The sequence below is a fragment of the Marmota monax genome, unplaced genomic scaffold, assembly GCF_021218885.2.
Source record: "Marmota monax isolate L192 unplaced genomic scaffold, Marmota_monax_Labrador192_F-V1.1 WCK01_AAM20220418_F8-fsc00182, whole genome shotgun sequence".
Classification (NCBI taxonomy): Eukaryota; Metazoa; Chordata; class Mammalia; order Rodentia; family Sciuridae; genus Marmota; species Marmota monax.
In genome coordinates, this window is record NW_026693043.1 from 3,324,590 (window position 1) to 3,340,263 (window position 15,674).

Genomic DNA, 15,674 nt, shown 5'->3' on the forward strand with positions numbered 1-15,674 from the left:
TAGCCACCATGAAAAGGAGAGAGACTGATTATGGAGCTCTTTCAAAAGAACAGCCTATCTCTGTTCTAAGGGCAAATTTCCAGAGAGGGCCACTTGTCCAACAGCAATCCCCACTGTAAGGACAGCATCACAGCCTTACCTGTCCTTCCTAGGAGGCTGCATATCTCAGGCTCCCATACTCCTCTTACCAGATGTTTCTTAGGAGAGGCCAGGGAAGTTCTTTGTAATAAAAGAATCCTGACCATTCATGGGTTGGAGAGGAAAGGCAGAGCTAACACTACACAAGAAATTTTTTGTTAACCAGGATTCCAATATCACAATCGCATGTTAATCAGAAAACTGATGTGGGCCATTTGAAATGTATAGTTGCACATGAGAGCTTTCAATAATATATTCCTGGGATCTCTCAACTGTGTCCTTTGAGGATTAAAAATTCTATTTATTGTAATTTGTGTGTTTTTAGTCTTCCATGATAAATGGCAGGAGTTTGTTCTGGAATGTCAAAGAAATGGGCAGGATGCCATGTCTTTGGCACACAACAAAAAGCAGCTGGATCATCAAGGTAGATAAGCCAAAATAATGTTACAAAATGGAAAAAACAACTAAAGCACCATGTCTGCCCTTTAAGTTTTCCGATGATGTTTATCTTCTTAAGTGCCCCTAATGACAACTGGGACACATGTCCAGGCATCAAGTGCCCCCTTTCCAGCTTGTCCTCATCTTCGTATTTTACATCTCTCTTCCTTTTTAAAAGCCCTGTTATTTGACTATATTCTGCAAGCTTTAACTTTCTAACATTCCCCTATGATTTAGATCAAAGTGGCCATATAACCATTTCTGTTTAGTGTGTTTTCATGTCATTCAATAGGGACCTGCCTTAGATTTGGCTCATAGCACTAAATTTAGTTTTTAGGAACTCACCTTCCAGAAGTAAGTTTCCAACCTCTTACATCTATCTTAATTGTAAGTATGTTTATTTCATTTTTGTATCACTGCAGACCTTGGGTACATCCAAGACTAGAGGGAGGCATTTCTTAGATGAATGAATATACAACTCGAATGTTCTCTTATCACCATGTCTACTAAATTTGTATCAAAAAAAAAAAAAACTAAGAGCCTTAATAGTGATCAACACGATAGGGTACCTTACCTCCCTTTGCCCTCACTATATTACTCCACTAAAATCACTATTCCAGTTTTTCTATTATTTTTCAAAAATGTTATCTTTAGAGTTTTGTTTTCACAAGAATAACTTTTTAAATATAGATAATCAAGCCCCTGCCTTTAAGCAAATGAATAAACATTTTATAATTCCATATCTCTGATCATAATGAAAACTAATAACCCTATGCATTTCCCCCTTAGCCACTGAATAAGCACCAAAATGATAGCTGGGCAGTTGCTCTAGTGTCCTCTTGCATTACCACCTTCTTGCCTAGTTTTCTTAATACAGGCTCTATAATCTGCTCCCAAATATCTCCCAACTCCTTACCCCATTTTTATCTTGTGTTCTACCTTTTTCTTGCATCTTTATCTGGGGAAACTGTGTGTGTGTGTGTGTGTGTGTGTGTGTATGTGTGTTCCTGGGGATTGAACCCAGGTACATTCTACCACTAAGCTACATCCCCAGCCCATTTTTTATTTTTGAGAAAGGGCCTTGAACTTGTGATCCACCTCCCTCAGCCTCCCAAATTGCTATTATTATAGACATGTACCACCATGCTTGACTCTGGAGAAACATTTGAGCTACCACTCCAATGCCATCTTCTCTAGTGGATATTGGTTTATCCTCCTCTGTTCCCTCAAGTACCTGGTACCATTTATGATGCCTGCATTGTTTTATAGCCTTCTCCCTTCCCCCCTTCTTCCTTTCCTTCCTTCCACAAATATCCATTGAGCAGCCACCATGTACCAAATACCTATCTTCTCAGACTAGCAACTCACCTCCACTCTTAAATTCTACATAATTCCATTCCATTATTGCTCCAATGTTCACCTTCCACATTGCCAGATTTAGTTGACTGAAATACAGGATACTCAAGTTAAATTTGAAATCCAGAAAAATAATGAATACATTTTTAGTATAAGTATATCCCATGAAATATTTGAGACATAGTTACACTAAAAGATTCTTCATTGCTTCTCTGAAATTAAAATATAACTGGGCATCTTGTATTTTATCTGGCAGTCCTACTGCTACCCCCTTCTGCTTTATGAGATATAGCACTTATATATGGTGTATACCTAATATGAATGAATGGTATACAAAGGGCTGATTTCTATTTTGTGATTACATTTGCTTCATTCAAGTAGATTATCTCAGAGGATTAAAAAAAAAGAAATACTACATAATTGAGGAGCCCAAACAAATCATAAGTGAATTTATCCAAAGATGTACTAGGAACCATATAAAAGCCAGTTCTTGACCCCAAGACTCCAGAACAAAAAATTCTGGGGTGGGCTAGGAAATTCTGATGATTGCTCCCAACTGAAATCAACTGGTATGGACCATGCTGGAAGTCATGGCATGTTTCTATTCATTATCTTTTCTTTAGCATAAATTAGTTTGGATTTAGTAGCATTAGACTGACATTTATTCTGTTAGACAGGTAGAAGTTAAACTACTGGGTTTACCTCTGACATTCCTGGCCTGACATAAAATTATTTTAACTACATTCCAGCAGAAGAGCAACAAATTCTATTAATATAACATATCTACCCAAAAGAAAGTGATGTCCTGGCAAGAAATGAAAGCAAGCCTTGAATTGAAACAGTGACTTACTTGACTCATAACACACAAATCTCTTTGCCAACAAGAACTTGTGAATATTAAAAATATGTTTTTCTGATTAGAAGATGCTTGTAACTAAATGCCTATTTTGGCACCATGCTAATGGATGCATCTTTTGTTTCTGGCTTATTCCAAACTCTGGCCACCCTTTAAAAAAATTACATGGTAATAGAGACAATTAGGGTTTTTTTTACATATTTATACAAACATGGAGTATATCTCCTACTGAATTGTGAGATTCACTGTGGTGTATTCATATATGTATATAGGAGAATTATATCAGATTCATTCCACTGTCTTTCCTATTCTTAGCACCCCATGTGGGGAGGGGCGCTATAATTCATCTATTTGCACTGATTTCGGAATGGTCAGGTCTATGAGAAACAGGTGCAACCAGCCTCCCAGTTCACTGGGAAAACAGCAAAACCCTGTGAAGTGACAGGAACACCATCAGTGCACAGCACCTAAACTTGACCCCTAGCCTCTTCCCAGAGCCCACAGGTATATGGAAGGAAGGCAGGTCAAGACCACTCAAACCACACACACACACACACACACACACACACACACACACACAAACTACCTAGCACATCCCACCAAGGTCTGAACCCCAGGCTCATTCAATTTGTTTTCTTTTTCCCTATTATTTAATTTAGGAAAGCATTTAAAGGCTTTTTCAAACTATTCACTGTCCAGACAGAACTTTTTTTTAGCAAGAATCATGGTATTAAATATTTCAAGAGATACTGGTTTCTTTCTAAACAAAGTTTGATGACAGAGTGGTTATTCATGTTTGCTTTCGACAGGATTTGCTACAGCCCTCCAGGTTTCTCCACTCTGCTGACAAACTCAATGTCGTTACACAGTGTGATTACTGTGTATTCTGTCCACCATCCTTGAGCTGCAACTTCACACAGAGAAATGTCCTGATCACACACAGTAAACCGATGAGAAATTCTACAATTTTCTGCAAAGATTTTAAAGTAGTCTTTCTACTCAGGGTTCTTCTTTGTCTTTATGAATAACAATCTTGCTTTCTTACATAAAAATTATTTTCAAGTGCATCATTATGACTATCTTCAACTTGTCTTTGGAATCTACCTTTGTGAGATTTGAAATTGAGGCTGAGAGAATTGAAAATCTTATTAAGAGCCTTTCCAAGATCATCCTAGAGGTTGTATTTCATATTTCTTCTTGGCTGGTTTAATAAAACAAAAATGCACTGGACAGGGGCCAGTGAGCTATAGGAATATGAGTTTTCACTTAAAAAGGAATAATAATAAAAATATAATCCAGGTTTGGGATATATATAATGCAGGTTTGAGATAGTGTGTGGCCTTCATTGTATCATTTGGGCAAATTTGGTGTTTTGACTGGGAAAGTAATCAGGAAATAAGCAGTTTGGTCAGAAAAGCAATATTGTCATCCACCTAATCAAATATACTTGAGTAAAACAGATGCTCACAGAAATGAAAAGTTGTAAATTATCTCTTTCTGTACTTAAAAATAATTTTATAAACATTTTTAATACATTCTTTACAAACTTTAAAAACTGCCTTATATATGTTAAAAATGACCCCAAAGTCTAAAACTACAGTCCCTTAAAAAATAAAATGTCACATTTTTAACCTTAAATTATGTCAGAACCTTTTTTAATAAGTTGGGCTGAGGTTGTAGCTCAGTGGTAGAGCACTTGCCTAACAGGTATGAGGCACTGGGTTCAATTCTCAGCACCGCATATAAATAAATAAATAAAGGTCCCTCAACAACTAAAAAAAATTTAAAAAAATATTAAGGCATTTCCATATTTCCTAGACCATTCAGTCAAGTTTGGAACCAAAGAACAATGAGGACAACTTATATGGCCTTCTTCTCCCTCTACTAGAAAAACCAGCAGAGATACTAAATCAAATCCTCTTCCTCTTTGCACCACGTCGGCAGCAGCACTCCTTCAATACAGTGGAACAGACTGATTCTGGTCATGATCTGAGTACTCATGATTCCCAATTCACATTTTTAGTCTTTATTTTTATAGAAAATTCATCCTGAAGTTCCACCTGCCTAGTGGATATCACACATAGATGTCCTAATTCCTTCAAAGGCCTCATGCCCCCAAACAAACGTACCAGAACAACAAACCCCAATCCTGCCCCATACTCTGTGCTCCATACTCCTGGACTTTTTACAAAGGTATCACCATCCCTTTTACTAGAGATCTCTGAAGCAATCAGCTAGGACTCTGGTATAGCTCAGTGGTAAGAGTTCTTGCCTAGTAGTCACAAGGCCTTGGGCTTAATCCCCAGCAACACACACACACACACACAAGCAAATTACCCCCTAAGCCTGTTTTCTTTTAAGTAAAAGTCACAATGGCAATACCAACTTTAGATAGTCATTGGAGGATTGTATGAGATAATAATGGTAAAGTACTTACTTTATCATAGATATTTCCCTTCCTCAATCTCTATATTTAGTCACCAAAGGCCTATCAACTCTGCCAACCAAAGGTCTCTCAAATCTTTCCCCAGCTTTCTAGTCCTACTTCCATTGTCTTGGTTTGGACACTTAGCATTTCTAGCCAGAACAACCATAAAACTCCTGGACTAGTCATTATGCTCCCTTTCCTCTTCAATCTGCTGGTCTGTAAACTCCATGAGATCAGAGCATGATGGGTCTTAATCATCTTGTCCTTTCTCCCAAAACCCAGAATAATGCCTAGCACAGAACAGGTATTCAACAAACACTTATTGGCAATGCCAAGTGGCTTCAAATTCATCACCCCAAGCACCAGACACAATAAAGCCATGCTGTAAGAAAAGCCTCAGTCTTATGAGCATTGAGAAAAGTCCTTTGCACACTGAAATAAGGCTATATGACAACCTTTTCTCAGAGGCCCCTGGCCTCCAAATTCCTGTTTCTGCTCCCTTGAACTCATTATAGTACACCACTGTGGAAGCATCAGGCTTAAATAAGTAGTTAGTAAGCAAAAACTTCATTCAACACAGGCACAAATCACAAGATGTGTTAAGTAATGACAAGAAGGAAGTAAGTAGGATATGTATATGTTAAAAACAGAAAGGAAGGGATGGAAGGACCAAGAGATAACTAATTTTCAGTAGGTATTAAATATACATGAGGCACCTGGGCTCTAAATATTCATGAGACACTAAATATACAAGAGACACTAAATATTCATGAATACTCAATATTCATGAGGCCTTAATTCGGCCACTCATTCATTAGCAACAACAATTCTGGCCCCATGGACCCTCTGTCCAAGAAACACAAACAAAACCCATGATTATTCATCACTCTTGCTGGCGAGCTACAGCTGTGACCAAACACTCGTCTCTCCAATACAGCAATGATGTGCCCATGGACCAGGGCATTTTCTGTCTGTGGTTCTCCTTGCTTGACCCTCAATTCTGGTCTCCAAACCACATTATCCACAGCTGAGGTTGTGAAGGAGAAGGAGTGGGGAACAAACTATTGCCTATCTCAGGATTAAGGCAGTGTGGTCATTCTACCCACTTGAACTTAGCCCACAGTATGTAAATCTACCCTTTCCCCTGTCTTCTCTCCGTGCAGTTTTATTGTGGGGTGGGGGGTGGGGTTCTGCTGCTGGGAATGGAATCCAGGGCCTTGCCTATATTAGGCAAGTGTTCAACCACTGAGCTACATCCCCAGCCCTTGTTGTGCATTTTAAATTATGTAATCTATTGTATGATTCATGCATTTTAATTTCACCCACAATTTTAATTTCTGATCTGTGGCCTCTGGGGGAGCATGTATGCATGCTTTTTAGAGGCCACCATTGCATCAAGATAATATCCTAGGCAACACCATGGCTGGATACTACATAGAGGACATGGTAGAAGATGCAGAAATGGAGGCAGGGAGACCACGGTTGGCAGTTATTCCATCCTCCAATCAAGAGATGAGAGTAGCTCGGATTAGAATGGTAGTAAATAGGCTCAAAAGACATGGATAAGTTCAGAATACATTTTGCTAGGAGAATGAAGAACAGGAATGGTAGGTAAGTATGAACAAATGGAGAAAGTAAAAGAAGTAGAGATTGTAGTAAGAGAAAATAATTCAGAGTCTGAGATAATGGAGATGGGACTATTCCAAAAGACAAAGAAATGACACTGCACCCAAGGACTGTAGTTGTTCAAGGAACAAAGACCCTGGAAGAATATTTACATTAATGATCCAACCAACAAAGAACATTTACATCAATGATCAAACCAACACTCAACTCCCCTGCAATGCCTGGACTAAACCATCAGTGAAAAACAACACCTGACCCTTGCCCAGGGGCATCCATTTATAGCAATGAATGTGACTCTTTACTCCTCCACTCTACACCAAACCCCCACCCTTAATTCCATCCAAGGCCAACCAGGGCCATCCACTACAACTTCTGGCAGCTCTCTGCTTGTAAGTTCTTTCTCTTTCTGACCTCTAGCTTCCATCCTTGAGGATACAGAAAATGTGATCATCCTTCCTCCATATGATACTCCCTTAGATATCTAGAGACATTTATCAGACACACTTGAGTCCTCCTGTTACAGAAAAATATTGTTTTTCAGTATTCTGTCTTACACATGACAAACTTTCAGTCCTTACACCATCATGGTTAATTACTGTCCCCTGAAGGTATCCGGAATTCAACATCATCCCGAGGGATGGACCCATAGCACAACCAGAACTAATCAGTCACTTCCCTTGATATCTTCTTCCATACTCTAATAATGCAGTCTTGGATTAGTTCCTCTGGTGGTGGCCATGTCACAGAATTAAAACACAAACACACACACACAGACACACACACACGTATCTGTAGCTGAAGATGAGTACAGAAAAAATGGATGCTATACACAGGGTGAAGGAACAAGGACTTTCTGTTAGGGTACCATCAATGTTTTGTTAATTACCATAAATGATGTTAGTTACCAGGAAGAAGAGAGGGTAGTTTAAACAAATGACAGTAAATTCAGGAAAGAATATCAATCTAAAAGTGGCAACAGAGAATAGCTTTCTCTTCTCCATTGATAATGTTGTGCAAAAAGCAATTGTGGCCGTGACAAAGAGACCAAAGGATTTGAGGACAAAGTCAAAGACACATGAGAATTTGCTCATACTGGAGCAGCACCTGAAAGGATACAATATGCCACAGAGCAGTGAGAAAAATGATTGAAGTATGTGGGGTAGAAGGCTGATTAAGTCACTATGACTAATTAAACACTAACAGCATCCTTCTATCACCATTGCCAACAAGTTAGATACCTAAGGATTAGCATGAGCTTTTTAAAAAGCTAAAAGAAAGACTGTATATAAAGGCAAGAGTTAGAAGTGAAAGAATCATAATGCTGCTTAAAATAAATACCTTGAGGCAGTCCGCTATTTTTCACCTCTGGTTCATTCACTTGAATTGTGTCATCTTCAAGGTAGAAGTAGATTTTATAGTATCTTATTCTATAGTTTTCTTGGTTTTTATCAGGCACTTCATCTTCCACATAGGCATCAAAAGATAATACCTGTTGGAATCATAATTAAAAACCATGAAAGAAATCAGCAAACTTAAAAATCAATAAAGCCCATAACCGTCAGTATTAAGAAAAGGGATGAGGAGATTTTTTTCAAGATATTCCACACATCAGCAATGAGAATGGATATACAATCAAGGTTACAGTACATACAGATTATTTTATAATTTCATCACCATCTGGTTAGAACAAAGGAATGATATTCAAGTAATAAATCCACCAATCAGCCCTACCATAAACTTAACTAGAGTTTGTCTTTGGAATTTCACAGTGGGATTCTAAATGTATGTGTTAGACAAAATATTCTTTCTCACATGATGAATATAAGTTTTGTGATTTTTCCCATCAAAAATAACACAAAGCTACTTTGGTTCTGGGCTAAAATTATCCTGACTCTTGCTCCTACTGACTGTTTATCCTGAGGTAATTCAAACAGGCAGATCCTAAATTCTTCCAAAGCAAGGAGACTTCACCTCACACTTTTCCAGGAGCCTCAAAGAGCCTAGTTCAATGCTGGATCCAGACTCATCTCATCTTACATTGTATGACTGGGGGCAGGTGGATTCTAATGCTCTTATGGCAAAAATCAAAAGATAGTAAAAAATATCTGGAATACCCTGGAAAACTGTGCCTTTCTGCAAGTGAAACAGTCCTTTTCTCTCCTGTTGAAGCAGATATCTGTCTGCCTTTTCTTCAAGATCAGGTGAAAAAGTCTTTATGCTTAGATGCCATGTGGTATAAATATGTATCTTTAACCTTTGGAATCACCCCCAACAGGGCGACCTGCTCACACATTGAGGAGGACATGGAAATCAAGGACACTTGTGGGAACAGTATTATTTACACTATCATTTCAAGTTTAACCTGGAACTCTCAAGGAGTCTGTGCTCCATTTAAATATTCCCATTGTGGGGCTGGGGTCATGGCTCAGTAATAGAGTGCTTACCTAGCTTGTGTGAGGCACTGGGTTTAATTCTCAGTGCCACATAAAAATAAATAATTAAATTAAAGGTATTGTGTCCGTCTACAACTAAAAATATTTTTAAAAATATTCCCTTTGCCTCTCACTTTTGTTCAAATTTTATCATTGAAGTTGTAAAAGTTAATTATGCATATAACTCCAAGGTTATTCAACATAGACAATATGTATATTAATTTACTTTCTAGGGGCACTCAGCTATCCTAAATAAGAATAAACATTCCAGGAGTAGTTAGCAAATTTCTATCAGAAGCCCATACTTCAGAAGTAGCTAACAAAATGCCTGATCACCACAAGAAGCTTTGTTAGTCACCATGTTAGAAATGAGTTTAGTTAGTAAACTGATCATATTCAAAACACACAGATCAGTTACCAGTGTTGACCAAGCCTGTCCTTATAGGAACAGGTTCTAAGAATCTAAGGATCTGGAGAGCCCAGGGGTCCTACAACTTCATTCAAATGGTCCTATATTCAGTGGCTTTCTTGGGGAATTCATCTGGCCTGATTATAATTAGTTTAGCAAAAACCCAGTGCTATCAGGGTATCACATTTGTATTGAGAGAGAAGTTCAGGTAAGATGCTATTTGATGGGTATAGGATTTTTTTGTTCTGGGGTAATGAACATTTTGGAATTAGAGTTGATGGCTGTACAACACTGTAAACGGACTAAATGTCACTAATTGGACACTTTAATTTGGCTAATGGTTAATTTTATGTTATGTAAATTTTACCTTAATTACAAAAACAATGTTAGACATTGAATTGTGTTGGACATTTTATATTATCTGAATTATATTTGGAACACCTAAAAAAGAGATCTGGGGCTTCATTGAAATTTCAGCACAGTAAGTATTCAATTTGAAACCTTTTTTTTTTCTTTGTAATCAGGTAGGAAAGTGTGAAGAGAATATTCTTAGCTCTCATCCACCCCTACATATTGAATGCTACTGGTATAAATTTGTGAATGACTAAATAGGCATAGGCCAGTTGACAACAATTATCAAGTACATAATCATTAAAATATTTACCAATGAAATGATGCATAAAAAGAGAAGATATTTAAGGGGGAAATAAAGAGAGAAAGACTGGGCTTCAATATGCCCAGAAGATGAACACACTGGTATTTCATTTCCTGGTACCATGAGAATACAGGGCTGCCAAACTCCAACATGAAAGAGAGAGAACAAATCTGAGAATGATGGAGATAAAAAAGGAAGAGGGAAAGGAAATTGTAAAATGTGGCAAAGTAGAATGTGAGAGAAGACACCAAATAGATTTAAAGTGATCTCACAAAGATAAATGACCTAATTGCAATGAAACCTGCAAAGAATCCAGAAAAAGAACCTAAAATAAAAACTGTTAGAAATGAAAATTTATAGAAACATAATTACAATACAAGGTTTTATCATAATTTATAAGTCAAGCAGAGACTAGATAAGAAAGGTTCTAGAAGATATAATTGGCTGCAATTTTCGTAAAAACAGAATGTCAATGCTCTTTGGCAGGGTGTGTGATCTTCAGTTCTCCACAGGCCTCCACAGGCCTTACAGTATTTATTAGAAAAGGTTACCTGCCTGATCCCCAACGCATTTGGAATTTTGATCTTAGCCTAGAGGACATAAAATATGAAATTAGTTAGCTTTCAATAATAGGTACATGGTTTCCTCATTATAAAGGGGAAAACATTTTCACATACATATTTCTGAATTCAGAGTCTTTTTACAATTAAACCAAAAAGAAACTCAAAGCAGTCAGGAGTGCATTTTGATGGGCAAGTAGTTACAACTTAATGTATGGTACAAATTTAGCTTTGCAGAGAAAGAATTAATCATATTTTCATGTCAATCATTTGCTTTGCACTGCATATCCCAAATAGCTGGATTTTAACATTAATTTAGATTCCTGGTTTTTATTTAAAATGTTGTAAAAAGATTCTTGTCCAGTGTGGCACTAACAACAACAGCAAAAAATAATAACTGTGTGTAGAAAGTTTTCTGTTACAGGCTAGTCCACACAATCATAAGGCTAAAGCAAAAGCCTAATGTCTCAGAATACATCACACAATTTTTAAAGATGGGGAGGTTGGTGTGACCAACGCATGAATGATAAAGACTATTACTCAGAAACCAAACATGTAAGTGTCAAAAACTCACAGCTGTATTTTCAGCAAAGTTGTTAGGAAAGAGGATGAAACATCAGTAACGTTAAATGAGTATTGACAATTTACAAAGAGTTCAACATCACAAATCTTGTTTAAAATGTTTACGAAGCCAAGTTCAGTGATGTAGGCCTGTTCCTGTGGCTATAGTCCCAGCTGTTCATGAGGCTGAAGCAGGAGGATCTCTTGAGCCCAGGAGTTGAGACTCAAAAAAAGAAGAAGAAGAAGAAGGAGGAGGAGGAGGAGGAGGAGGAGAGGAAGGGAAAAGAAACAAGGGTTGGGGAAGTAGCTCAGTGGTAGACTGCTTGTCAGAGTGCTTGCCTAGCATGCAAGAAGCCCTGGATTTGATCTCAGTACCACAATAAACAAACAAACAGTTTAGGCTCTCTGTAAAAAAAAAAAGGGGGGGGGGCTCAGACTTAAATTATGAAGCACTCTTAGAAAAGATATGTAACAGTGAGAATAAATGCATGCTCTTCTAGGTTAGTAGATAAAAAATTTTGTGTACACTTAATTCAGTGTTATTTATTCTTCCTGAAAAAAGCTATCATTAAATCAATGATTTCTCTCACAACTATAAACATCTTAGAATCAAGGAAATAAATGATAATAAATTTTGTTACATATAGAAGATGGCTCCTTTATACACGGCAATGGTTGATTTATAGAAATTTACTACATCAATTCACAAAAACAAGAAATTTTAAAAAACAGAAATTATATAAATTGTCACTGGTCACAAAGTAATACAATTAGAAATGTATAATGTAACTGTTAACAAAACTTGTCACTTCTAATAACTGCAAGTGAAGATAAATTTAAAACCTCAAAAAGTACAAAATCTAATAAAATTTAAAATTATATAAACTTATAGGATATAGGCAAGCCTGTAATCTGGGGATAAATTAATGAATTTATATTATTATACAAGAGAATTTACAGCTTGAGAGAGGAAAAATTGCTAACCTTGTTTCTTAGCTTTGGCTGCACATTAGCAATTAAAATAAAAAGACCAGAGCTAAGCCTAATTAAATTAAATCAGAATCATTGAGGAGAGGAAGGAATTAGTATATTTTTAAAAGCTACTGATGGGGCTCAGGACATGCTGCCCCAAAATATGACACCTTGACATTTGAGAAGTCAGAAGAAACAGGATTGTTTCCTGACCTTCCCTGCTGTTCTCCCAAGAAGCAGGTCATAAAATCTAGGAAGGTCCCTTTCTGACCTTTTCCCTCCCTCTTTTCCTGAAGACCCTCATGCCACAGGAGTCCTCCCTATACCCAGAAAAGAATGCCACACAGGGATACAGAAAAGATTCTGAACAAACAGGTCCTGCTAGGTCCCCCTCAATTTATTACCATTAGTTTATACCTTTTGTTCCCAATCATACTTCTGCATGACTGTCCATAAAAAAATAGTTCTCTCATTTCTTTGGGTCTTCATCTGAAGGCTCCCATGTCAGATGAAATTTTATTAACTAGATTGCATGGTTTCTCTTTTTAATCTGTCTTTTGTTAGAGATTTCTCAGCCATGAACCATGCATGGATAAGGAAAAGATACTATTTTTTTCTCAACCATGCTCCCCAGGTAATTCTGAAGAGACGCCAGAGTTCAGAACCAATAGTTCAAAGAAAAACTTTTGAATACGCAAAAATTTGTCATAAAGATAACAAGTGGACCCAGCAGCTCTGGAGGTTAAGGCAAGAGGATCGCTAGTTCAAAGCCAGCCTCAGCAACTGCAAGGCGCTAAACAACTCAGTAAGACTCTGTCTCTAAATAAAATACAAAATAGGGATGGGGATGTGACTCAGTGACCAAGTGCCCCTGAGTTCTATCCCCCATAACAAAAAAAAAAAAAAAAGGAAAAGAAAACAAGTGGAAAGCAAAAAAGCACAGATGAATTTGAAAGGAGAAAAACAACTACAATAAACAAATCCAGGATATTTTAAAATAAATTAGCTAAGATTCCAGCAAAGCTATTCAAGAAAGAAGATAAATAAAATCATAAATGAAACAGTTTGTGACACATATAATAAATTAGAGAAATTATCTTAAATTAAACCTGAAAGTAAATTTTAAATTCACAAATAAGTAATTTTCTATAATAATTATGACTCATCAAAAACAATGAATAAGCTAATAATGAAGGAAGATTGAAAAAATTATCAAAGAACTACTCTAACAAATGCTCCAGCTGGGATAATTTGCTAATGGATTCTTTCAAACTTTTAAGGAAAAAAAATCACCACATTATATAATTCCCCCTGGATACCAAAAAAGAAAGCCACAAAGGTGAATTCTAATGTCTAATAGATGTGCCGTAAAAAAAATAAACTCTATAGCAGCAGTTCTCACATTGGCTGTACATTAAAACCACCTGTAGAATTTTTTTTAAATCCTAATGCTTGGGCCACACCCAGGTACACACACACACACACACACGCAATCAAGTCAGAATCTCTCTGGGTGGGTTCGGTCCGTATCAGTGATTTTTTATAGCTCCCCAGGTGATCACCAAGTGCAAGCCAAGGTTCAGAACTACTTCTACAGAGCAATTTCACTACTTGTGATTTTATAGAAGAACCTAACAAAAATACAAGCAAGCAGAATTTAATAGACCACAAGAGTTATAAACCACCTACACAAAAAGTAGCATTTTCCTCATATATGCAATGATGTTTCCAAGTTAGGAAATAAGAGCAAATATGTAATGATCTCATACCATTTCCTATCACATTTTAAAATGCAAGGGTAACTCTTGAACAAGATTACAAAGCATCTGCTTTAAAACAACATCTTTAAAAACCAACATTATATTTAATCAAATTATGCGTCTACCATAATCAGGGACAGAACAATAAAGCCCCTACAATCATCAATACTTAATACTCTTTTTAGAAGTTCTGGACAATGTAAAAAGATACAAAATAAAAATATTGGCAAGAAATAGACAAAAATTATCATTATAGGCAGATAAAATAATGGCACATGCAAACACCAAAAAATTAATAAATGAAAAGATGTCAGTGTAACCACAACTAAGTCAAAAATATTCTTATGTACTAGACAGTTAGAAAATGCAATGGGTAGAGGGATACTTTCCCCACTGTATTTTTATAATAGAATAAAAAAATGATGAAACCACTTAAAAGTAGTTTTAATTAAAATTTTGTGACCCAGATATATATATATTTAGAAGACATAAAAGAACTTGACTAAAAATATAAGTGAAGTATATTCTGGATAAGCAGACTAAAAAAAAATTCAAATTGATATATCACTGGTGTTTTCAAGGGACTTAAAACTAAGTCCACCTAATAAACATCAACAAGTCAGCCTATTAAAAATAACCATTAGGGCTAGGGATATAGCTCAGCTGGTAGAATGCTTGCCTTGCGTGCACAAAGCCCTGGGTTCAATCCCCAGCACCACAAAATAATAATAATTATTAATATTATTTAAATTAAGGGAAATGAAGTAGACCTAGCTACTTAAGATTTTATACCTTAGCATAATACTTCAATTATTAAAATAATTCAATGCCATTGTAACAAGAGACACACTAGTCTGGAATAGAAAAGTACAAGAATTTAACACACATTCAAAAATAAATTACATATCAGTAAGCAAAAAAGTATTAACTTGGAAAAACATATATAGAGATCCCCAACTAAATTACAACCCAAAACAAAATAGCAGGTGGGTTATCAGCTTCAATGTAACAAATCATCTACTTTCACTTCCCAAAAGAATATTCTAGGTTTAGGAGAAAGAGAAAAACAAGAAAGAAAAACTAAAATTCAAGTTAAAAAAAAAGTTGGAACTTCACCATATTAAAATATAAACAAAAACAAAAAAAAATAAGAACAAAAAATTGGAAAATATGACAAAAGTTTCTTTTATAATTTGTGCATGTGGTACTGACTGAACCCAGGGCACTCTATCACTGAGCTACATCTCCAGCCCTTTTTATTTTGAGACTAGATCTTGCTGAATTGCGTAGGCTGGCCTTGAACTTGCCATCTTCCTGCATCAACTTCCAGAGTGGCTGGGATTGAAGGCCTGTACCACAGTGCCCAGTTATTTTATAAAGTGGGTTTTGTTGTTGTTTGGGGTTTTATTTGTTTTGTACTGGGAACTGAACCCATGGGTACTTTACCACTAAGCTACAGCTACAGCCCTTTTTATTTTGAGGC

The 15,674-nt window shown here is 36.5% G+C and overlaps 1 protein-coding gene across 2 annotated transcripts in view; it reads right to left on the reverse strand.

The window, feature by feature from the left end:
* Efhc2 (EF-hand domain containing 2) overlaps window positions 1–15,674 on the reverse strand; it is a 200,662-nt gene that overhangs the window by 106,315 nt on the left and 78,673 nt on the right. For both annotated transcript variants that reach the window (XM_058582489.1, XM_058582490.1), the window contains exon 3: window positions 8,181–8,331. In XM_058582489.1, the coding sequence (XP_058438472.1) occupies window positions 8,181–8,331 (151 nt within the window). The remainder of the gene's footprint in view (window positions 1–8,180; window positions 8,332–15,674) is intronic.